We start from the raw sequence: 26,436 nt of genomic DNA on the forward strand, positions 1-26,436 counted from the left end.
TAGGGACAAAATGTTGGTTTATGTAAAACTGTGCCACATTTAAGTAGAATTAAGAAGATCTTAGACAAATTAACAAAACCTGATTAAATATAGGAATTACATTCTCTATTTCTTTTGAATTTTTACTGCTCCCATAAAAACCTTTGTGTTGTGGTAGCCCATCTCCAAGGTGGCCCTCAGTGATCCCCAATTCCTGGCCATCACATGCTCGTGTATTCCCCTATCACATCTTATCATGCTTTGTCTGAGTGACCAGTAGTATGCTATGATAGACGTAATGGAATATCACTTGCAAGGTTAGGTCATAAAATGCATTTTGGTTTCTGCTTTGGTATTTCTTTGGGCCTCTTTATGTAGGGGGAAGACAACTACAAAGTCATGAGGATAAGAGGCCTACGGAGGCCTACAGAGACGCTCATGTGGCAAGGAATGAAGCCTCTAGTCAAGTGCAATATTCATGAGTCACCCTGGCTGCCCTGGTTAAGCTGCTGGATTACTGTAGCCCTGGTCATTGCCTAAGGTCCAAAAATCCTAAGCCAGGACCACTCAGCTAAGCTCTCAAATTCCTGACCCATAGAAACTATGAGATAGTAAGTGCTTATTGGGGCCTCCATGGTGGTGCAAGGGGTAAAGACGCAGCACTATGAAGTTATCTGCAGCCACTGCAGCACAAGTTCGATCCCCGGCCAAGGAGGTGACCCACATGGCGCAGCAGACCTCACCTGACTCGCATGCTGCTCCCCTCAGCAGTGTATGTCAGTAGATTCACTGGTTCTGTTCCCCACTCAGTCTCTGGTGAATCCTCTCATCCCCCACATCTCTGGCCTGTACCCTAGTTCTTTTATGCATAAATAAGTAAATCTTAAAAAAATAATAAGTGCTTATTTTTTTTTAAAGATTTATTTATTCATACAAGAGCTGGGGTATAGGCCAGAGATGTGGGGGGTGAGAGGATTCACCAGAGACAGAATGGGGAACAGAACAGGCAGACTGACCAAAGTACACTGCTGAGGGGAGCAGTGAGCAAGTCAAGTGAGGTCTGCTGCGCCATGTGGGTTGCTCCCTGGCCGGCCGGGGATCAAACTCATGTGGCAGAGGCTGTGGATTGCTTCATAGTGCGGTGCTTAACTGCCTGTGCCACTAGGGAGGCCCCAAGTGCTTATTGTTTGAAGTCACTAAGTTTTGGGGTAATTTCAGGTGCAGTAGTAGATAAATAATATCTAAATGTGCTAATGAACTCAGAGCTTTAATCATGAGTGCTTAGATGCCACATATATCTATCGAACCCCCCCATACCTTATCCATTTTAATAGATGAGCCAAACAAAACTTTTAAAAAATTATCAAATTACATTATAAGCTTTTTCACCAGAAATCCTTTCTTATCCTTCTCTTCCCCATCTTTTCATGTTTATACTTTTCCCATCCTCTATGACTGAAGTGGTTTTATTTCTATCTCTGATCCAGTGCTTCAGTGAGAATGTAATATTTTATTTTCTTTATCTCTACCTGTGGCACTTTGTAATTTTCACTTTTCATGAATACAGAAACTCTATAACCTGTATATTATTTTATTTCTATACAATGTGAAGTAATGTTTGACACCAAAGACTTTGAGTTTAGTCTCCCTGAATTTGTATTTAAATTTCATCCTTAATAGTTACATGGTTTTCTGCAAGTCATTTACCTCTTGTGGATGGATGTTACAAAGTCTTACAATTGTTTCGAGGATTCAGACATATAATCTATGTAAAGTCTTTGGCAAGAGAAATTCCCAATAAACATTTAGTATGTTAAAACTATTATTACTAGCCAGTAACTGTGAAATTAAACTTTGGCGTAATTCCCAATTTTAATGCTTATTAGATCTCAGAAGAAAGTTAGTGAGTTCTCCAAGGTTTAGTTTCTATATATGTAAACTAGAAATAAAATAAACTCTCCCACTGGGACTTGGGAGGATAAGACATTATATAATAAATGTAAAACACCTAACACAGAGCCTGGCAAATGGTAGGCGGGAAACAAATGTTCGCTGCTTCCTTTCCTCCCAGCTTCTTAAAGTAGACACTGTGCAGAGTGGATGGGGGCTGGCTGCTAAAGCATGATAGATACAGAAAAGGAAAATGTGTTTCAGGCATGAGTTGGACATAAACCTCAACAGCTTTCTTTTACTTAAATGTTGAAGAGGTTTGATTAAGACAGACAAGTTACTTTTCCAGTCTTGCTTAAGATTTTATACAGGTAATGTTAAACCTTATTTATGTTACTTTTGTATTTTCTACATGGTTCATTTCCAATATAGTTGCTTTAAAATCTAAAGGCCCTAATATTTCAAATTAATGTCCAAATGTGTAAAAGGGTGATACATGGCTGGACATATCCTTGTGTGGGAACTGCTCGGTTTCCCACTTGCAAAGCAACTTTAAAAGCAAATTCCTTGGATTTGAATTTTATTTTAGTTCCTCATACAACAATAGGATATAGAGATGGACTAGTAAAGCTATCTACTAGACAATAGGAATATCAGTTCCAGTTTGCTTTCTGCCAAAAACTTGCTATGTGGTTTGAGAAGTCACCTTTTTGCAGAAAAATAGGCTACTGTAGGAGAAAATTGAGCCAGTAAGAGTCATGTTTGAATGCTGACTCCACCACTTCATAGCTGTGTGATCTTGTTGAACTTTAATTGGGGGAAATCTTATCTAAGCCAAAAGTTTGTGGTTTTTGAATGAAATCAATATGCACATGTTCTGCCATATGTTAGGTATTTAATAAGCTACTTTCACATTTTCCCTTTCTTCCCTGAGTCTGTTTTATTACCTTTAAAACAAATCAGTTGAATTAAGTCCCTTCTCATTTCAATACTTCATGTTATAGGAGTTACATTACTCAATGAAACAAGAGCGGATCTGGGAACTTGCTCTGGTAAGTAGTGAAGTACTGCATCTGGCTATAATAAAAATCAAAGTATGGACAGGAAAAGCATAAAAATTCAAAATGGGTGTGTCTAAAAGGATTGCCTGCCCAATGTGTATTTGGTAGGTATTTTATTTTAATTCTACCATTTCTATACATGGGCTGATGACAGTGACAAGATCACAGGGGGTTAGTCATGTACTCTGTATAGTAAATAATGGCAGAACAGATCCAATAACATCCATCCAGCTGGCAAAAGCCTAGCATGCTTGCCCTCTCCCTAAGTCTGAATCTGTGTTTGATTATTTTCTACATTAGTTAGAATCAACTACTCAGGTATATGAAGAATTTACTTATTTTTAAAATTAGAATGGAAAAAATTAAAGAAATAAATATGAGGGGATTGATTTAGGTTACATGAATCTGTATGGGTATGTGTATGCCCATGTATATAAAAAGAATGTAAGAATACTAATCATGGGCCTCCCCTGGTGGTGCAGGGGGTTAAGCGCCGTGCTGTGAAGGTGTCCACAGCTTCTGCAGCACCGGTTCAATCCCGGCCAGCTGGCAAGGGTCCCACATGGCACAGCAGACCTCTCCTGTCGCGCCTGCTGCTCTCCTCAGCAGTATATTTCGTCAGTCTGCCTGTTCTGTTCCCTGTTCTGTCTCTGGTAAATCCTCTCACCCTCCTAAAGATCTGGCCTGTACCCTGGTTCTTGTATAAATAAATAAATAAATCTTTTAAAAAAAGATTACTAATAATGTTAGGAATACCTATTTTTATTTACATACTTTGGAGAAAATTGTAAAATTTTATTTTTTTATTTCTAATTATATATTTTACATCATTATTCATTTTTGTACAATTTTCTTTCTCCTCTCAGGTGTAGTCCCCATAAAATTCCCACCACTAAGTCATCCCAACTTATACCCTATATATATTCCCCATCACCATAGTCTCTTGTGCTTTTCCTGTCCCTGTTTTAATCGCATTTCCTCCCTCTCCACTGCTGAACAAGGATAGTCTGATCAATAAATGGTGCTGGGAAAACTGGACCACCACATGTGAAAGAATGAAACTAGGGCCACCCTGGTGGCACATGGGTTAAAGTCTCAGCACTATCAAGCTATCGCCAGCCACTGTGGCATGAGTTCAATCCCTGACCAGCAAGCTGACCCACATGGCGCAGCAGACCTCTCCTGTCTTGCCTGCTACTCCCTTCAGCAGTGTATTTCAGTAGATCTGCCTGTTCTGCTTCCCACTCTGCCTTGGGTGAATGCTCTCACCCCCCATAACTCTGGCCTACACCCCAGTTCTTGTATGCATAAATAAAAAAGTAAATCTTTAAAAAAAAAAGAATGAAACTATACTACTACCGTGAACTAAACCAACACAAAATGGATAAAAGACTTGAACATAAGACCTGAGATCATAGAATATATAAAATAAAACATAGGCAAAACACTCCACGACATATGTCTCAGAAATATATTTAAAGACACATTCCCCAAGCAAAGAAAGTGAAAGAAACGATTACATCAAACTAAAAAGCTTTTGCACAGCAAAAGTGACAATAACCAAAACAAAGAGACACCCTGCTGATTTGGAGAAAATATTTGCACTCCACACAACTTATAAGGGACTGATTTCAAAGATCTACAAAGAGTTCAACTCAACAAAAACAAAACAAATGATTCAGTCAAAAGATGGGCAGAAGAGTTAAAAGACACTTCTCCAAAGAGGAAATGCAAATGGCCAATAGGCATATGAAAAAATGCGCAACATCCCTTATAATCAGGGAAATGCAAATCAAAACCACAATGAGATACCACCTTACACCAGTGAGAATGGCACATATTAAAAAAAAAAAAAATCAAAACACTGCTAACAAAAAATGTTGGCAAGGATGGGGTGAAACAGGAACTCTCCTGCACTGCTGGTGGGAGTGCAAACTGGTCCAACCACTATGGAAAGCTGTCTGGAGATTTCTGGACCTACTAAAAATGGAGCTACCATATGATCCAGCACTTCCACTCCTAAGAATCTACCCAAAGGACACAAAAACATTAATTCAAAAGGAAACCTGCACCCCTATGTTTATTGCAGCAATATCTACAACAGCTAAAATATCGAAACAACCTAAATGCCCCCAAACAGATGACTGGATCAAGAAGATGTGGTATTTATACACAATGACTACTCAGCAATCAAAAATATAAATCCATGCCATTTGCAACAACATGGATGGAGCCGGGGGATTTTTCTCAGTGAAATAAGTCAGAAGGAAAAAGAAAAATATCAGATGTTTTCACTTATAGAAGGAACACAAAGGAATCAAATAAGGGATGAGGGGGAAAAAAGACAAAACTAGCGGGCAACTATAAATTGGAGGAATACCTATTTTCAGATGATGGGCTAGTTAAGCTTTGTTTCATTGTCTATATTTTCTGTAATTATTACAAATTCAATTAGTAGTTAAATTGGAGAGGGAAAATGAGTTAAGGGTATAGTAAGAAGCTCCCATGGGGACTTAAGTAGATTGCTTCTCTCTGCTACATCATACCTCACCCTTGCAATTCACTCTAAAGGGCAGAAGCCTCACCATCCCGTACTGATAGTTTTCAAAGTAAATAAGTCAGAATGTCACTTTAAGAAGCTGAAGTTAAGATTATCATTATATAAAATAATTCAATTGCCACATTTATATTTTATTTTTTAAATATTATATATATATATTCTACATTTTTGTTCATTTTTGTACAATGTTTGCTTGTATGCTTTCTCCTTTCAGGTGTATTCCCTGTAAAATTCCCTCCACCCATTCACTGGTGAACCATCACTATAGTCCCTTGTGCTCTTCCTTCCCTTGTTTTGATTCCTCTACCTCCCCCTCCCTGGCACAATGCCTCTGATTTATAGTTGCCTGCTAATTTTGTTTTTATTTATTCATTTATTAATGTTATTTTTCTTCCTGATCCCTGATTTGACTACTCTATATTCCTCCTATAAGTGAAACCATCCTATATTTTTCTTTTTGCTTCTCGCTTATTTCACTGAGCATAATCCCTTCCAGCTCCATCCATGTTGCTGCAAATGGCATGAGTCTATCTTTTTTGATTGTCACATTTATATTTTACAACCTTGAAACAGTCTACCTTTGAATGTGTGAAAATACATACACATATTTGTATCCCAGCAAATATTTCCTAGTATTACCATGGTCACCACTATGATACAGGACTACTATGGTGTGGTGACAAGGATCAAAGGTTCAGGTTTATGTATTAATCCCTTCCTAATAGCTGTGTGATTTGGGGAAATTACTTGATTATTGAAAATGTGAATTCTTTCATCCGCAAAATGGGGATAATAATAAGGACTTCACAAATTTCCCTTCCCTGTACTAAACTAAGACAATAAATACCAACCTTGTGCCACATAAAATGTGAATCTTCTTACTCTTTTTTCCTTTTGCAACTTCTACGTGCATTCCAGATTACTGAATTAGTGTAAGATATTGGACTAATGTAAAAGTCAGTCATGTGGTATGATGTTTGCAGTGTGAACTTGCTTTCCAACGACAAGGATTAAATTGGGCTAAGTCAAGTAGTTTTTCCCCTGCCTGTCACCTATCAAGTTCAGTCACCAAATAATGCAGAATCAACTAAATGTAACAAGATCTTACTGCGTAGGTTCAAAAGAAAAGTAAGATCTATTTTTAACCAGCTACAGCTGAATCTTTTTTCCCTTCCTTTGCAACATTCTGTGGCAGCCTATGGTTCTGCAAAGTGATTGAATTGCATTGAGATTTAAAAAAAAAAAAAAAAGAAACAACTTGTTTTCTTTAGATGCTCTCCTAAGTACTAATATGGAATTTTGCTTCTTATGAAAACACAAGCCAGAGTTTGAAATAATGTTGGTATCTTCAAATGTTTGATTCATGTCACTATTTCAGATTGACTATTAATTTGAAAACTAGTGCTAGAGATTAAATACTTATAGCAAAACTTTTAATTTTGAAAGCAAATGTTTCCTTTAAAGTCTTCCAATTCTTTAAATAATATGTAAAGAAAAAATTAAGGACCTAGCGGAATCACATATTCAGAAGCAAATGTAAAAGGTGTTAGAAAAATATTTGAGGAATTTCCTAAGCACACACTATATTTTAAATTGTTTTCAAGATCACCATACTGAAATTTACACCTAGAGAACTTATTCCCTGTTGGTAACCTATGTTTGGATAGTTTGTAGAGTCTCTGGATTTAGTATGTTTTAAGTTTAATTTTTCTCTCACCTTTCTATATTGACAGACTTCTGACATTTCTTTTTTACAGTGAACAGCTTCATCCATTCAACGGGTCCAAGTAAAATATCTGGGATCATTGTATCATCATTTCTCATTTCTGTCTACTCATTCAACACCACACAATCTGGAAAGAACTTTCTTAATATTTCCAGGATCCCTCTTCCTTGCTGAATTCACTCTATTAATTCCCTTTTCAGGCTGTCTTTACTTTAGATACTTTAATGGATTCAATATCACGCTTAAAATTCTTTCATTAAGCACATAAATCCGTGCATACCTTGCTTCCTGCCTACTACTCTAGATGCTTCTCTTGCCATTTCCCCTGGCAACAAAATACCTTTCATTTAGCAACTCGTACAATTTCCCTAATATTGCATACCCCTAATGTTTTGATGCACTCATGCCATTTCACAATTCCAGAATATTTCTTTTTTCCCTACTTCAATTTAACTTAAATGCAGCTTAACTGTCATTTGTTTCTAACCTGGAAATAGACCACATCTACCTCTTTCTCCTACTCTCCTCCTCCACTCCCCTCCCCTTCCTCCCCCTCCCCTCCCCTCTCCTCTCCTGCCCTCCGCTGCCCTCATCTTCCCTCCACTCCTCTTCTCTCCTCTCTCATTGGGATGTCCTCATTTGTGCTAACAAAATCTCTCAGCATCTATCTTTTGATATTGGAATCACTGTTTTATCTCTCTCCTTATCAAATAGTTAACTCCTTGAGATCAGAAGACAGGTCTATTTTGAGTTTGAATTCCCAGCACGTGGCTAATATTCAAAAATAATACTTTTTAACAAAACCAGTAAATTTTAAATGAATACAATCTTGGGTTTTTATTCTATTTCCTTCATTTACCTCTTTGGACTCTATTTTCCTCATCCATAAAAGTCAAAAAATTAGAATAGTCAATGTGTCTCAAATTAGACCTTAAATTATTTGCATCAAAGAATCTGGGCACCACAAAAAATATAACAAAATGATCTCTTAAAAATAGGAAAAACCCAGTTTACCACACCTGACTCTCAAAGATTCAGATCAGTACACCCAAGAAGGAGTTAAAGTTTCTTACAGAGAATATTCTTATAGAAGCGAGGTTTAGGATCAACTAGTCTAGAAATTCTGTGGTCACTTTTAGTTTTAGAAATTCTTCAAAGGCTCTGTGTTACTTATAAAATAGATTCCAAGTTTCTTAATCTGGTGCTCAAGTTCACTTTCTTTGAATGCTGCTTTCCTTCCCCAGCTTTGGGTATCAGTTTATAATCCAGTTAAACTGAATTGTTTATAAAACACCTGTACATGCTCACTTTATTTTCTGTAAGCAATGACCCACTATTGGTCTTCTCCAGCTTTGGTAGGCATCAAGTTTTACATAAAGAATTTCCCAAATTCTATCTTTTTCTGTTTAAAATCCTGTTTTCTCCTGTAAGGAATCTTGTGTTGTATGATAGTCCCTGTGAGCTTCTTGAACACAAAGAACAGTTAATGAGTGTTGTTTCCTTTCCTTATTGTGGTAACTTATTCATTCATTACATATTTACTGAGAATTTTCTATCTAAATTGAGAATCTGCTAATCTAAATGCATTAACTCATGCAATTTTTATCCTCATAATAATAAAAAATAATCTAAACATGTTATTATTTTCTAAATAGGGAAATCAGAATTTGCAGAGTTTTAGCCATTCACCTGAAAATTTAATGGTTGGGCTAGAATTAGTTTCCAGGCATTTCTGATGTTGCTTTCTTCATATTACCAGGGTCTTAAGTCAACAAATTAGAAGAGTGAATAAATTATGATTTAAAGTGGATTCTCCCAAATCCATTTTCTCATTTCTCAGTAAATGCTGACTCATTTAAATCTCCACAGGGAAGTCACATTCTGATAAACTAGAGTTTGCTCTAAATTTGCAGGAAATTAGTACAGTTTAGTTTAAGAGAGTTTGAAGAAAGAAAATATTCAGCAGAAGTATAATGAGAATTATTTTTGGAATTTGTTATCAATTTTTCATTTAAGATAAAAATTTTGGTACATTTTCTTGTTTTTGTATTTTAAAACTGTATCAGACCTTCAAAGGGCTTAAAACTTTGACTTAGGAATGAACTGTAGCAGAGGAGAACCAGAAGGAACAGAATGATAGTCCCTCTTGAGGAAGCTAAGATCCTGGCACTATCCTCTGAGATTTGACAAAATTAAAACACAATTAACATAAGAGCTACCTTTTATTAAACATGTAGTGGGTGGTTTACATGTTGTTTAGTGTTTTATATTTTTTTTCTGTGTTTCCAAACTTTATTCATTCTTAAATCACATTTATGGATTTTGTTACACTTAAGCATCCTCTTCAGTCTATAATTTACCTCTTCAGTCTATAATTTACCAGTCTATAATTTGCTGAAGGTATTTCCTTAAATGGACTTTAATTGTCCTACCTTCCCCTTTCTACTAAGCAGCAGTCCATAAGTATGAAGTCTATTTATACACTTTAATATTTCAATCAAAAGTTTTATTTAATATTTCAATTAAAAGTTATTGTACATAATAACAACAACAACAATTTCACATTACCTGAAAATCATATGTTGTGCCATAACTTGTGAAATGGTATTTTTTTCACTTAATCTTCAAAATAACTCTTTGGGTTAGGAACTTTTATTACCAAAAGAGAAAAGTGAGCAAAGAGAAATGAAGTAGATTGATTAACATCACAAGCTAAATCATAGTTTGAATTGAGATCTGTGTTATCCTGAAGCCGAAGCCATAAAACATTATTATGTTCTTCAGCCAGTACTGCAAAATATTTTATCCTTATCCCAATTTTATATTTGGAACTTTGTAAAAATATGAATGGCCAGGATTTCAGTGAGGGTATAAAAATTGAAATAGTTGTTTAGGGTTGATTTGTCTTTCCAGGTATCTTTACCTGTCTTTAATGATACTCTTGTTTTGAGTTTATAATGGAGAAAAAAGATATATGGATGTGAAAACAATCTCTGCTCATTCCTAGATTTTCCAAATTTCAATTAAATGGCAATGTTTATTCATGTTTTCATATAAGTGTATGGATCTGAGTTCTTACTGAAATAGCCTTTAAAACATTGAAAATAGTAGCAACTAATAGCTGATTTTGATGCAGTTGGCTCCTCAACCTTACCTCAGCTCTCTTATAGAAATCAGTATTGAAAGTTTTAGAGAAAAGTGATTTGTTTGAGCAATTGATGAGTGAGAATTGTTTTCCCAAAACCTGTGAATTGTTCAACCTAAACGGGTGATGTCTAATACTGGCTGTGCATGTGCCAAATTTGTAATCCACTCTCTCATATTGTTTATGTGTAGGTAGAAGTTATTAATGGATTGAAATGATTGCATTGTCTTTTCATGATTTTCTTCTCCTCTATTTTTGATTCTCTCCTCCATCTCTTTTTCTTGCCTTCTTATCTTACTTCACTTGTAAGCCCTGAAAGCATGGGTAAGCAGATGCTTGCTTGTGTCTTACAAAGATCATTGGGGCAAATGTATAAAGATCCTTGGACAACTGTGTGAGGGTAAATTTTCAGCACCAAGAATGCTGTATTTTTTTTTTTTTTTGTGCAGAGAAGTGTCCAATCCCAAGGGCACACTCCAGAAATGGAATATTGGATTTCATGGTCATCTACACATGGATGGGATTGGTAGGCATCTATCTCCTCAATATTTTTCCTCTTTATCTGCCTTCATCTTCTCCTTCACAAAAATGTTCCCTATATAAAACACATTTTGGAAAGCCTGGGTGTGAGCAATTAGAGGTCTAAAATGGAGTGTGTGGGAAGTTAGAAAGGAAGACTTGGTAGTTTGCTTGTCATCCATAAGTGAAGCACAGCGTGTTGCTTCCTGGCTAGAGTTATGGAGAAAAAAAATACCCAAAAGAAACCAGAAAAACAAATATTTGTTGAGGGCGTTGAGTTGAATATTTAAAAAAGAAGGCTAGAAATGGTATAAATGACATCCAAAGTATTTCTCAGAGATGAAGGCCTGAAAAATAGCATTAGCACATCTAAACTGCCACGAGGAAACAGAGATGCACAAGTTTTGCTGTGCTGGTCCCAGGTGAGTACCAGGTGGAAGAACATTAGATTGGAGAATAGAAAAGGTTCTGATCCAATCAACAGCCCAAATGGGATCAGGGTGTTTTGCAATCACCACACCTGCCTGAATCCTTAAGGAACAAATTACACCTGCAGGTCCACATGAGACCCACATCTAAGGCCATGACAAGAGGTGCTTGGTGGGGCAGGGGTTGGGAGTGGAAGAGGGACAGATATAAAAAAGGGAGCCAGCCTGCCACCCACTGGGAAGACTCCAAAGACATTAAGACCGGGATTTCAGTGAGTGCTTCTCAAAGATCACATCTCTAGTAAGACTTAGATGGGCATCTACAGCCCCCTTCCATCGAGTCTAGTTGGAAGCAGTAGTGTGAATGAAAGCCAGTTTGAAGATCAATCAACCAAAAAGTGTAAAGACTGAACTAGTCAGTAAGAGACCAAAGAAAACAGGGGAAAGAGAGTTCAACTAAAGTATAGCTTAGAGTTAGTTTCTGGAATATGTTCAGAGCAGGTTTTGATTTGGTCTCAAATTCATCAGAATAAATATTGGACAGTTATCTATTCCATAATTCTACTTTTAGGTAGAATAAAGCTCATTCATCATAGACTATTATATATTAAAAAGCCTTTCCAAGAAAGGTATTATTACGGGAACCCTGGAGATCTATTTAACAGTTAATTCTCTTCAATAATACACCAAATCCCTCTTGCTGCATTTTCTTTTCAATTTTAATTTTTCAATTTCTTCTCTTTTAGAGCAGATGTAGCAAAGTTGATAATTTTATTCTATTTCCTACATCTGTATGTGTTTGAAAACTATTTTTACCTGTCTCTCTATTCAGCCTTACGCAAAGCATCTATTTTCAACTAAAGGTTAACTTTTTAAAGATCCTAGGAGGTTCTATTTTCCAAACCTTGAACTGTAAAAAGTCCTTTTGCTAAAACCCAAGCATCTCTTTGTCATGCAGATTTAAGCATTTCCATTCCTTCATTTCAACAGAGATATTTAATAACTCTTAATCTCCCACTGTGATGGCACTAGGTGCCCAAAAAATGGTATTTTAGGTGTTCATATGACCAAGATATGTAATAGATATTTAAGTAGTAGTAAAATAATTTTAATCAATAGCCAATAATAAATAATGTACTAAACACTTCATAAACATACCTCATTTAAATCACCCTCACCCTTAATACTATGAGTTTGCAGCTAGCATTATATCCATTTTTTTATTTTATTTTCTTTAAAGATTTATTTATTTATGCATACAAGGGCTGGGGTACAGGCCAGAGATGGGGGGGGGCGGTGAGAGGATTCACCAGACACAGAGTGGGGAACAGAACAGGCAGACTGACTGAAATACACTGCTGAGGGGAGCAGCGGGCGCGGCAGGAGAGGTCTGCTGTACCATGTGGTTTCTCCCTGCCTGGCCAGGGATCGAACTCGTGCTGCAGGGGCTGCGGATTGCTTCATAGTGTGGTGCTTAACCCATTGCGCCACCAGGGAGGCCCATTATATCCATTTTAAATGAGAAATTTGAGACTCTGGTGAAGCCATCTATGTGAGCCCATGTACACAATGGATGTTGGAAGCAGAATAATACATGACACTAGCTACAATGTAGGCTGAAAAGAATGCCAGGAGAGAAAGGCCTGAGGAAGTTAGGCTTTGTAGAGGAGGTGACATGGGCGTTGGGCTCTGTATTCATCACAGAATCCTTTCCCCTCTCAGGAAAGGATATGACATGAGCACATTCTCTGCAGATGACTATTACCAATCTTTGCAAATAACTGAGTGCTGCCAAATGTCTTTATCTCTTGGGACCATGTTAAGAAGACACACAGATTGCCAACAAGCACATGAAAAAAAAAATGCTTATCATCACTTATCATCAAGGGTAAGTGCAAAATCAAAATCACAATGACAATATCTACTTCACACTTGTGAGAATGGCCCATGTCTAAAAGACCAGGAACAACAAGTGCTGGCAAGGACATGGAGAAAAAGAAGCTCTCTTACACTCTTGGTGAGACTGTAGACTGGTCCAACCTCTATGGAAAGCTGTGTGGAGGTTTCTCAACAAATTAAAAATTGATCTCCCATATGACCCAGCAATTTACTCCTAGGCATCTACCAAAGAATACAAAACAATTAATTTGAAGGAATATGTGCACTCCTATACTCATTGCAGCCTTGTTTATAACAGCCAAGCTATGAAAACAATGTAAGTGCCCAAAACAGATGAGCAGATCAGGAAGATGTGGTCTATACCCACAATGGAATACCACTCAACTATTTAAAAAGATAAACTCTTGCCATTTGTAACAACATAGATGAAGCTGGAGGGGATTATGTGAAGCAAAATAAATCAGAAGGAAAGATCAACACTGGATGGCATCACTTTAATGTGGAATATAGAGAAAACAAGAAAAAAAAATCCCATAAACAAACGCTAGAAAACTGATTGTAGAACCCAGGCTACCAGTGGGAATAGGAAGTGGGAAGGCTGAGAACAAAGAGGGGGAAAGCACAAGAGACTGTGGTGGAGGACGATGGCTGGTTGTGTAGGGAGTGTAGCCTAGTGACAACCCAGAAAGGGAGAGCTCAGGCCGCTAAACACAAGCAACATTGTAGGTTTAGAGTCCATTTAACTCAAAGCTACAGATTGAAAGCCAGCAGCTCTGAAAGCCTTCACAAGGTGAGCAAAAAAATGGAGTTGGGACAAAGGTTTGAGGATGGTAAGAAATGTTTGAAGGGAGAGTTGTTAGATGATTTCTCCTTTACTTCCAAATACCACAGGAGGAGGCAGCCTGAACTACTCACCGTGGTATTCAACAGAAGTCCAAACTGGCATGTTTCCTTTGTTGAACAAGACAATGTAAATGACAGAAAAGTTGCCTTATGATGAAATAGCAATGCCTCAGCACCTGTTTCCAATGTCCAATGTTATTTAGAATGATAACAACGGGGGATCGTGATCAGTAGTCTAAATGTGATCCCCTAGTGACTTTAGTCAACTGGCTGCCTTTTAATGCATTTTCCCTGTTGAAGATAATTTAAATGTTCAAAGATATTGATAGTCTTTGAGAAAAGAAACCCAGTGGGAAGGGTGTGTTATGTGTGGCAAAAGTAGCTGTTTCCAGTCTCTACCTTCTTGGGATACTTGGTGTGATTGTGCATGTGGCTGAGTCATAATTTCACCATCTTCCGGAAGTGTGATATGGTCACACTTGTGGGCTAATTGGAGTCAGGTATACTTGAATTCAAATCCTGGTTCTGCTGCTACCTGAATGTCTAGTCTTTTCTAATTTGTAAAAATGAGCATAGTTCCTCTTTCTCATAGTTCCTCGTTTCCTTGAGAATTAACAGATACAAGGAATACACAAAATCAGCACCTGCTTCATAGCCCAGTCCATTAGCACCTTCCTAGGGGGTTGTGCACATTCAAAGAGAAAGATCCAGATAGAGAAAGATAATTCTCTAGAATATTCTCAAAAATTCTGAAGAATAGTTACACAATAAGCTAAACTTCTTTAAAATGAGAGGTTGGTAGTTCTTAGCCCTTGTTGTGCATTCGAATTAGCTGGCAAAATTAAAAAGATTCCTAAGTATGAGATTCACCTCCAAAGATTCTGATTTAATTGTTCTGTGATGCGACAGACTCCTAGTCTAGAATCACACTGGTTCTCAACCTTTAAGTTTCATCAGATAACGAGGGGCTTGTTGAAAATGTAGCAATGGGTGGCCTCCCCATGGCTGAAGGGGTTAAGCACAGCACTGTGAAACTATCCACAGCCACTGCAGCAAGTTCAATCCCAGGCCAGCCAGGGAGCTACCCACATGGTACAGCAGACTTCTCCTGTCTCACCGCCACTCCCCTCAGCAGTGTATTTCAGTCAGTCTGTCTGTTCTGTTCCCCACTCTGTCTCTGGTAAATCCTCTCACCCTCCTGCACATCTGGCCTGTCCTCCAGTTCTTGTATGCATAAATAAATAAATCTTTAAAAAAAAAAAGAAAATGTAGCAATGGGGCCTGGCCCACACAGATCTTATGTACTAGGCTTGAGGCATCCAAGAGAATCAGTGATCTCATTGAAATGTCCATTTCAATCTAAAAATCCCGTGATGCTAATTTTGTGATTTTTTTAAATAGATGACTTCCCTCTCAGTTCAACTATTCAGAATCAAGTTACAGAGTCTAAAGTCAAAAGTGTGGGATATCACTGTGAAAAATCTGAAAGATGGGTGAACGTAACATCTGACTGATCTTTATGTTTATCTCCAACTGCCAGGTCTTTCCTTTTGAGTTAACAGGGACCTTGTTATAATTCTGTGAACAGGATTTCCTGTTGACGATGACCAAAGAGATTAATTGGAGAACATCCATCACTGACAGGGACAGACAGAATGACCATAGACTCGCTGCTGCTCTTGACAACACAGCATCCTGGGGAGGTAGTTATCTTCCCTCCCTTGAGACCAAACCAAAGAAAAACGGAGATGGGAAAAGAAATAACTTTTTTATTTAGCAGGGCAGATGCTTGACTTTTGAAGATCTCTGGGACTTTAATTTTTTTTAAAATTTTTAAAAAGATTTATTTATTTATGCTTACAAGAGCTGGGGTACAGGCCAGAGGTGTGTGTGGAGGGATGAGAGGATTCACCAGAGACAGTGGGGAACAGAATAGGCAGACTGACTGAAGTACACTGCTGAGGGGAGCAGCGAGAGAGTCAGGAGAGGTCTGCTGTTCCATGTGGGTTGCTCCCTGGCTGGCCGGGGATCGAACTCGTGCTGCAGAGGCTGCGGATTGCTTCATAGTGCGGTGCTTAACCCCTTGTGCCACCAGGGAGGCCCAGATCTCTGGGATTTTTAAAAGAATCTGCCCAGTGATAAACTGGACCACTTCTCCCTTCTTTTATTTCTCCTCCTGGATTCCTCTTTCTTTCACCGGCTAAATAATCCTTCACTTAGCAGTAGGCTTTTTGCCACTTTCAAAGAAAAATTAAAAAACAACTATAATGGGGTCGAAACTATCATAATTATGAAATTGTTGTTTTGGATAACCATGTTGTATGTGAATAATAAACTTGTAGTCAAGGAAGTTTATAAATTTGTAAATAAACTTATGCAAGAATGGAAATGTGGAAAAAAAGACAAATTCAGATTCTTTTTATTTGCTTTCCCCTTTAAATGTATTTATTCCTATAAGAACACTTTGTCTATGGAGATAGCGTCATGATCTCAAGATTAGACAAGTCAAAAAGGAAATAATAACACACCAGTGAAACCACCCAAATCCTGGTCATTTAACATCCAGGTACTCACCACACATACTAGGTTCCCAACTGGATCATGGTCATAAAGGACACAATCTAATGGGCAATGTGGCCTCTATACCCTGCGCTACCAGGTTGAGAGCTGACATGTGCTGTGATTCAGCAGCAGTGTAAGCCCTAATGGTCCCAAAAATCTTTCTCAAGAACCTGTCACCATATGTGCCCTCTTCCCAATGGTCTGCCGAGCCTTGCCATCGGTGAGATATGGACCTTAAACATCCACTCTAAGCATGAGCCTTTGTTTCAGAAAGGGAAGGGAGTGAGCCAAGGTCCTCTGGCCTCTATTGACTTGGAGCCTTTCACCAGGCCCAGGGGCTTATTATCCAGAAAGACAGGGGTTTTTATACCCAGTGGAAGGAGCTGCTGTACAGGATACAGAGTACAGAGCAATATGGTGGCAAGGCTCCTGTCACAGGGTTGTTCCAGAAAGGTGGCTCCAGGGATGACAGTCCCAGGAATGGCGGGCTCTGGGGATGGTGTTGGAAGGAAGGGGCTCTCGCCTGTTAAATGAAATGGACTTAGTGGATGGGTACCAACAAGATAAATTTTACCATTTTTTAAGTTTGCCCTGAGTTGGATTTTGATTGGACATGAAAAGAATCATTGTGTTATTAAATTTATTTAAAATTAAAATCATTAAAAATAGGACACTAAGTTCCTATCAGACCTTATTTCTTGTTTGAAAGACAGTGGATTTTTATGAAATTTCAAACAGAGGGGGCATTCATTGTCTTTTGCCAGGGATGTTTAATTTTATTGATTTATTTACATGTAGTGTTCGCTATGAGGCAGACGCTGTTTGCCTCAGTGTACTACTTAGGTACTACTATTGTTTTCATTCTGCAGAAGAGAGTGGTTTAATGTGCCTGGGCTCCTGGGTCAGATCCAGGATTTAAACACAGACTGTTGTTACCCAGGGTGTGTGGCTGCTGTGCTATGCCCCTGCTAATGCTGGGCGAAATCGCCTACTCTGGGAAAAGAGAAAAATTGAGCTGGTTCTTCAATGTAGGTCCCTAGACTGATGTGATCAGTGGGAAATGATCATCAGATCTCTTGCTTAAAATGCCAATTCCTAGACTTTCCATGTGGATTTCTGATTCTGGAAGTCTAGGTATTTAAAAAAATTAAACTCGATGATGTTTGGGGAAACCCAGCTTTGCTGAAACCCAAGAATCTTTAATTGGAACATCTTTCCGATAACCTTAAAATGAATGTGATGTTAGGGAGCAGCAGTGGCTTATGCTACTACCTCCCATACATTTTCTAGACATCCCAGCTCTGGTGTCTGAACCATAGTCACTGATGGCAACAATTCTGACCACTCCACCCCCAGCTCCATCTGCCAGCAACCTCCAAGCTGCATCGAGTCCTCTGAGCCTCCCACACCTTGCCAGCTTTCCTTCCTTAAAAGCCTAGAGCCCACACTCCTCTTACAGGCTTAATCTGTCCTTACTGAAGGCAAGGTGGACATTTTTATTATCTATAATTAACTGCCACTCCCCTTCTCTGCTCTGCCAACAGTTATGCAGCTCAGGTGGATGACCCCACCACTCAACAATCTTCCCTCATTCAAACTGAATGGACCAGACACAGCAAATGTTTAAACACAGCACTGGTGGTAGGACTTAGCCTGCTTCAGACCACTTTCCTTCCGGGCTTCTGTGTTCCATCTCCTTCTTAGCCTCTTCCTACTTGCAAACTGACAGGAGGCTGGAGACTCTAGCCAGTCTCTGTCCCATTTTTGTGTATCTAAGTGGCTGAGAGAAGCTGACTACACAAACCGGAGGGGTGAGGAGAATTAGTTATTTTGATTTTGCTAATTTCAGTTCTGTGAATGAATGCATTGACCTAAGCAAATCAACCAGATAATTTCCAGCCCCTCTTGATTTCAGAACACTAGAGCATGCCTCAGAAAATGGAGGCAGGGAAGAGGGAGGCTTACATGCCTTGGAGGTTGCCTCAAGAATTTGGCTTGAGAGGGAAGCAAAACCAATTCAGAAGAGGCCACTGGGGGGCAGTGAAGACAGAATGTAATCAGTGCCCTGTGGCAAAGTGCTATCACCTCCTAACAGTTACAAAGCTAGCATTTCCAGAACAGCATTTCCTTCTCAGCCCTGCCTTGTGACGTCCAAGAATTAAATCACTTATCTGTTTATGTGCCCTTCTCCTCAGTGCATCCCTGGAACCCTTTGGCACAAACCTATCATCAGGTTATTCCAACTGAATCTCTAAAAATTCCATGGAAAAGAGAAAATATCCTTATAAAAAATCTGCCTGTCGGGAGATTCCATCAATCATTCTAGCTTCACACTGCACTCCAAATGCTCTGGCAAGATATTCTAAATGCACCCTGGAATGGAAGAGCAATCAAACTGGAGCCTAACTGACCATCTTGAAATAGGTAATATAGATGTATTTATCAGCCACTCTTCACAGCAAGAACTCCAGAGTTCACTGCTAATTCCTCTAGGCAGTAACTGCATTAATCTAATGCAGTAACTGCATTAATCTAAACTGCATTAATCTAGATAAGACAGCTCTAGAAACTCAGCACTGATCTCAGGAGCCACTATTCCACTGTATTTCAGTAAGGTACGTCAGGGTGTCCTAGCTTCCTCAGCTGCAAACTCAACCTTTTCGAGGAGGTGAAAGCATCCCTGATGCCTTTCAAACTTTTGCTTTGGTGTAAGGAGGTGCTAGAAACATTTTTTTTTTTTTAATCATAGCTCTCTAAAAGACATTTGTAGCTAGTCAGGTAGCATGCTTTCATATTACATTCAAGATGTTTGGATTTATTCATTCTATTATATGCTTCCCAATTCCAGCAAAAGTTCAGTAGAGGTAATCAATTTAGAAATCCCAATTGTTGAACAGCTACAGTGCAGCTTATACTGTTACAGTCAACACTGCACTATGAATACAACCAACATGCAAATGACAGGAGTTTCCTCTCTTCCTCCCATTTTATTACCTTGAGCTCCTTGACTGTAGAAGAATCTTTGAGCTGATTCAACATCCAAAAGTCTATGAGCAGACTCCACATCCAGAAAATAATCCATTTTGGGATAATCCATCCTTGATGTTCCAAACACAGAGTTTTAGAAGAAAATAGTCACTTGAATGCCTATGAAAGAAGAAAAAAAGCCATAACATATATACTGTTAAAAATGTCCTCTATATATTACATTGGAAATATATATAGGAAATATTTTTACTTTTAATAGGAAATATCCCATTAGTTGACTGAAATTTCCCATTCTAAAGCCACAGCTCAATATATCTTTCCTTCTGCATTAAAAAAAAAATGCATCATTTAGCCAACATTCATTAAAGGAAATATATTTCTACTCAGAAAAAAACATGATTTAGGCTAAAGAGAGACAACATACCAGTTTCTTCTTACTGTATATTAACTGGAAAATTAAAATCTATTAAAATCACATGCTAGCTATCAGTTTTTAAAAGGCCTGTATGGTAAATGGCATCATTAAGTGCCAGCTGTTCTGAGTATTGATCTCCAATTGATCCAGGGAGTTTCAATTCCCTTGAGCAGCAGGAACTGCCTGGGAACCAGAGGCTCCACTCCCAGATGCCTCTGTTTATGACACATGCTGACGTGCTTGCTGTAAAAAATCCCTTTCATTTCTTCTTTTCAGTGATTCCCTTCAGCACATTTTATAAAGTGCTGGAGGATCATCACCTGCTTGTCCCTGATACAGGCTGCTTTTGAGTAAAATTTCTGGTTTGTAAAGTAGTGACAATTATTTCAGAATTGTAATGATCCTCATAATATCATCATACACCAGCCTGTCAAAAAGCTATTTCACTTCATTGAAACAAGTTCAGCCTGTTGGGTTCTTTCTAGCATAGGTAACCTTTTCCTGATGCCCATACAGATGAAGTCTCCCTATTTCTGCAGGGTGATTGTGGAAAGAATTTACAAGACACAGTCTTTAGAATCAAGCTCAGATGGATAATCCAATTGGTTTCTCTTTCTAACAGTGCACATTTAATTTAAGAAATCAAGTTCAGTAAGAGAAAACTTTAAAAAATGCCCAAAGTTACCCCAAAAGCAAATCATACTTACTGTAGACAAAACAAAACAAAACAAAAAAAAACCACCACCAAAAAACAAACCAAGAGTTAACAGCCCGCAGTAAAAACAAGAGCACTTTCAGTAAGAATGTCTTTGATGTCACTAAATATCCCCAGTGAAAGTAAACAATTTTGATTGTCTGATTTGAACGGCGATGAATAATGTATACCGTCCACTGGACTTCCTTTATCAGATAAAATGGCCTAAGTATGTTACCTTAGCAACGGAAGGTGACGCCAGCCTCAGCCTCTTTGTATCCTCCTCTGTGAGGGAAGAAAATGACCGGTTTCCCGTGTAAAACTTTGGCAGAAAACCGTCACCATCTTCACACATAACTGGCACGCAGGTTCCTCTACCCTCTCCCCCTCCACCTCCTATGCAGAGAAGTGCCAGAGACATTTGAAAAAAAAAACAAAAAACGTTTTTTGCTTTCATAATTTATTTTTATAGTCCCAGTTTGATCTGCAATTTCAACAGAATTACATGATTAAACAGTTAATATGATAGGAAAGTTGTCTAACAATTGCCGGGGTACCAGCCCTCAGCCTAATGCTGGCTAAAGGTGGCAGGGAAAGGCCATTTTTACTTAGTCTGTGTTAAACATTCCCCTTAAAATTAATCTACAGATCAGTCACCATCGAGGCTGAAAATAACTCTTCCCTTCTGTGAATCAGTCTCTGGAAGAAGCTTAAAAAGCTGTCTGAAATTTCCCAGGTTTTGAAAGATGCATCCTAACAGATCTTTTGGGATACACCCCCTGGTAAAGGAAAGGTAGCCAAGAAGACACCGGGAAGGGAAGCGTCTGGAAGTAAGCAGGTACTCACCAGCACTTGCTGACCCTCTCCACAGGACACGAGCGCACAGAAAACGAAGCTGCTGCGGAACGCTGCTGAGCCCGCGAGCCCAAGTGAACAGCTTCTAATTTTCCCTTCAATCTCAATTCAAGAGCACTGAGCAGAGAAAAGTGATGGATTTGCCCATTTTATATTGTGATGAAATTCTACCCCTAAGATGAGATCTGACTGAAGCTGCTCTTTAAAACACATTAGACTGCTAATTTAAGAAAATTGAAAGGTTTTGTTTTACTGTCTTTTATGTGTTCTCTCCGCTACCCCCTCAATTTAATTTGCATTTAAAATTATGCTCATGTCTCCTCAGTTCTCCAAGGTGTGGAGTACTTTCTAATCATGACGACTGCTTGGGTAGGGGTGGGTGCAAAGCCACTTTTATTCTGAGCTACAAAATAAGGTGGGTAATTATAATAGTGAACTGCTTTCTGGAGTGAAATGCAGAATGAACATTTGATTCCATATCCTCCCTCTTCCCTGGCATTTCTTCCTCTGCCTGTTTTTGATTGCTTGGTCAAATCTTCCCAAATCAAGCCAATGTGTCCAAATGCATTCTACTATATCTGAATGGAACAAAATAATCCCACAAACAAACAAACAAACAAACAAACACAACACTTTGGTTAGATGGCTGAGCTTATTCTGATTGTGTATCCCCTTTCCAAGCCTCAGTAAGGACTTTTTGACACAATACTTTGAGATCTGCTCATGAAATGCATAATAACAGCCAAATGCAAGCCTGATACTGGGTTTTCCACAAAACTCTTGCACTTCTTGTTGACCAAGCAGAATTGGCAATAAAGTGGTGTGGTGTGCGGCATATTAGATTATTAAGAAAACAGAAGATATATTTAAGAAGTCTTGGAGGGAAGGCCACCAGACCCTCTCTCTCCCATATACATAGTTCTGCTGGGTACCCTTAAGACAAAGCTGAAATCTGTTATTTGTCTTGTGAGTTTTCCTATTCAATCAAAACAAATCAGACACTGAGCTGGTGCTGCAGAGAATTAGGCTTGATGAAAGAGGAAACTAAAACTACCAATTACATGCTTTTGCAGGAAAAGTCAAATTTGAACTTAGAAAACTCAAAGCCTTACCCACACCCAAGGTCTTACTTCTCTAAGGTTACATTACTATTCAACCCCCAGTGGAGGCATGTCGAACACTTGACATTGACAAGAGGAGAAAGCTGTCTTCTGATTCCTTTAGCTTACAGTACGGTGTGGGCGACAGGCTGTGAACTCTCTATTGTGATTGTACTAAAATTGTAATGACTCATTGAGAGAGAGAGACAGAGACAGAGACAGAGAGAGAGAGAGATAGAGAGAGAGAATATGCACAGTCCATTGCTCCTGACAAACACAAGCATTTAGGTGAGCACAAATGAAGTATTTGAAAAACTGAGTTGATTCCTTGGAGTTGTGGGATGGGTTTGGAAGTTAGTAATTTCTGGACATTTGACCAAGGAAGGCAAATTTGAATGTCTTACAAAGTGAATATATAATGTAAAAGGGTCATGATACGAGAACTGTAGAGAGGTAAATTTCAATTTAGAGAAAAGAAACGTATTTGGGAAGGGGATGATTATTCACTTGTTTTTTTAAGGTTTATTTTATTTATGCCTACAAGAACTGGGGTGTAGGCCAGAGGTGTGTCAGGGGTGGGGGCATGTGTGTGTGAGAGGATTCACTAGAGACAGAGTGGGGAGTAGAACAAGCAGATCTGCTGAAATACACTGCTTAGGGGAGCAGCTGGCAAAACAGGAAAGGTCTGCTGCACCATGTGGGTTAGTTCCCTGGCCTGGGATTGATCTCAGGCTGGCGATAGCTTGATAGTGCTGAGACTTAACCCCTGGTGCCACCAGGGAAGCCCCTTATTATTCACTTGTAAAAAAGAACTTCATTTTACTAAATACTTAACTTTTGTGATCTTTAACAAAATATGACTCGTTTCTAAAATATATGTTCAAACATGATTTTAAGAATGACACTAAAGGACCTGCCCGGTGGCGCAGCAGTTGAGTGCTGGGCTGCGAAGCTGCCCACAGCCTCTGTAGCGCCTGTTCAATGCCCGGCTGCCTGCAAGGGTCCCACATGGTGCGCAGACCTCTCCTGCTGCCCACCGCTCCCCTCAGCAGTGTATTTCGTCAGTCTGCCTGTTCTGCTCCCTGCTCTGGCTCTGGTGAATTCTCTCAGCCTCCCACGCTTCTGACTGTACCCAGTGCTTGTATAAATAAATAATCTTTTTTTTTTTTTTTTTTAAGAATGACACTATATGGTTTCACACACATAAAGAAAGAAACAAAACAAATAAACAAAATTAAACAAAAATAAACGAAGATGCTACAAGATCAGATCAGTAGTTACCATACCAAAAAGGGGGAAGGGGTTGGAAAATCAGATGAAAGAGATCAGTTATATTGGTGAAGGATAGAATTGGATTTTTAGTGTGAACTTAATGTAGCATATAAAGATGTTGATTTATAATGATCTATATCTGAAATCTAGATAGGATCCTATAGTGATAAAACCAGTTACTTCAATTAAAAAAAGAAAGAGTATATGTATTCCATATAAATGTGGCGTCTGTCACTATTTTGATTTTAAATGGGATTTGCAGAATACTTGTGAAGATAAAGGTTATTTCCACTTTCAAAAAACAATTTTTACTTTCTGGAGAGTATACCTATTACATATAGAAATAGCTGTGTGAGGAATTATTTTTGAAGGTGGGGAATCATTATAATGTTCAACAGCCAATGTCAAAATCTGATCATCTCAGCTCTGCTTTATAACTTTGATGAGCTCAAAAGAAACTTTTATAATGATTCATTGTTCTGGGATATAATAGAACCAGACAGAGAAGGAGACAAGGTTAGACCAAGTATTCAGACTAACATTTACGCAACACTGAACAATTCAGCCTAAAACATCCTCAAGATATCAGCTCAAAAAGTTAACTTGCACAGTATTAGCATATCTCAGTGAGTTAGACATAAAGTCATTATTCAAAAAATGACCGTAGTAGAGTCATCTTTTTTATATGGATGATATTACAATATGAAAGTTGAGAACTACAAGGCTGAAATAAATAATCCAGAATTACTAAAAATACATGGCAAGGCAACAATGTGCATGCTTATCTGCCTTCAGTTTGGTGGTGAGAAGATACATATGTGCTCTATATGCAAAAGGAAGAAGTATTCCAATAAATAAAAAATGGAGGTATACTTCAAGATGCAATCTATAGATCAGTAAAGACGTCAGCTTTATTAATTTATTTCTGAGGTGTACTTATTAATCCTATTGGAAGATATAAGACCCAAGAAAAGAAGGAAAGGAAAGGGAGAGAAGTGCTCATATTTTCAAGTAGAACAGCTTGCTCTTTCTCATGTTATTTGATTGACTTCTGCCAGTTAGTTCCCTTGGTGGGATAACTCAGTCGAAGACCTTTGGTTAAGTGTTAGCCTAAACAAATACAGAAAATGACATATTAATTTATCATTGAATTTTTATTGGTGAATAGTTGGCCCAGCAAATTGAATTATGAAGAGTTTTTATTCAAATGCAGTGATTCCTCTCTACTTGGCAAGTATCTCTCAACTCTTCATTCAAAAGAAATCTCTTATTCTCTGCTCATTTGAACTTACCTTTAAATGGGTAAGAGTACAGTAAACATTTTATCTGATGTTTTATTCATATTGAAATCTTCCTGGGGAGGAAGCATTTAAGCCATCATCTGTTACTTTTACTATAGAATGAATGAATTTCCAGTTCTTCTTCATGAAAAGGTTTTGATGAGAGTTAGAAAGCTAAAGAAGTCTGAGAGAACTGAGAAGATAAACTGAGAGAAAATAGTCTCACAGTGAAGAAGAGTTTAATTTTATTCCATGTAAATCTGCAATCATGTTTTCTTGGATTATGTGTGAGATACCCAGGTATATAGCTAGCAGACAAGACATTAAAGCAGAGTCAGCATCCCAATTTGGAACAGGTCTAGGTGCTCTCTTTTTTTTTTTTTTTTACATCATTGTTCATTTTTATTTTTTTTTTAAATAATAAATTTTATTTTTATATTCCCCATACAATTGCAGCCCCCCCATTCTGACCCCAATCCCTCCCCCCCGCCCCCCTAAAAGTGTCTCTGGTTCATAGTTTTTTGTTGATTTTGATTTTCACTTTCTTATAGTTATTCATTTTCCTGGTCCCTTATTTAAGTTTTCTAGATTCCTGCTATGAGTGAGACCATCCGGTATTTTTCTTTTTCTTTTTGGCTTATTTCGCTGAGCATGATCCCTTCCAGCGCCATCCATGTTGCTGCAAATTGCATGTGTTTATCTTTTTTGAATGCTGAGTAATATTCCATGGTATATATGTACCACATCTTCTTGATCCAGTCATCTATTTTTGGGCATTTCTTAAAGGTGCAGAGGCAGATTCCTACATCCTAGTCAAGACCATTATGTCTAAGTGGTTTCCCTTAGCCCATCTTTGGTTATAAGGAACAATTTCTAAAACATAATCATGCAGCCTTTGGTTCTTGAAAATGCATTGGAGCAAGCCACTAGAGTGGAGCAGGAGATTGGTCAATTTGGCAGAAAGCCAGGACCAAAAATAGGGATGAGTTTGGCCCTACTTTCTACCCACTTGTAAAAATATAATTTCCCCATTGGTAAGATTATTTATAATAGTCAATTTATAGAGTGAAGAACAAGAGATCATGTGTCATCTTAAGTGGTCTATATAAAAAAGTCCAAAACCTACAAGTGTTGGTGAGGATATGGAGGAAAAAAAGAAATTTCATATACTAATGGTGGTAATATAAACTGGTACAACCTTTATGGAATGTGAGAGTTTT

At 38.2% G+C, this 26,436-nt stretch overlaps 1 protein-coding gene across 2 annotated transcripts in view; it reads right to left on the bottom strand.

The window, feature by feature from the left end:
• LOC119251066 (phosphatase and actin regulator 1-like) overlaps positions 1–19,753 on the bottom strand; it is a 139,673-nt gene extending 119,920 nt beyond the window's left edge. For both annotated transcript variants that reach the window (XM_054698441.1, XM_054698440.1), the window contains exon 1: positions 19,607–19,753. In XM_054698441.1, the coding sequence (XP_054554416.1) occupies positions 19,607–19,709 (103 nt within the window). In that variant the 5' untranslated portion in view covers positions 19,710–19,753. The remainder of the gene's footprint in view (positions 1–19,606) is intronic.
• Between the last annotated feature and the right edge of the window lie 6,683 nt (positions 19,754–26,436).

This window comes from Talpa occidentalis, unplaced genomic scaffold (assembly GCF_014898055.3).
Source record: "Talpa occidentalis isolate TD23 unplaced genomic scaffold, MPIMG_talOcc4v2.1 talOcc4.2, whole genome shotgun sequence".
Taxonomy (NCBI): Eukaryota; Metazoa; Chordata; class Mammalia; order Eulipotyphla; family Talpidae; genus Talpa; species Talpa occidentalis.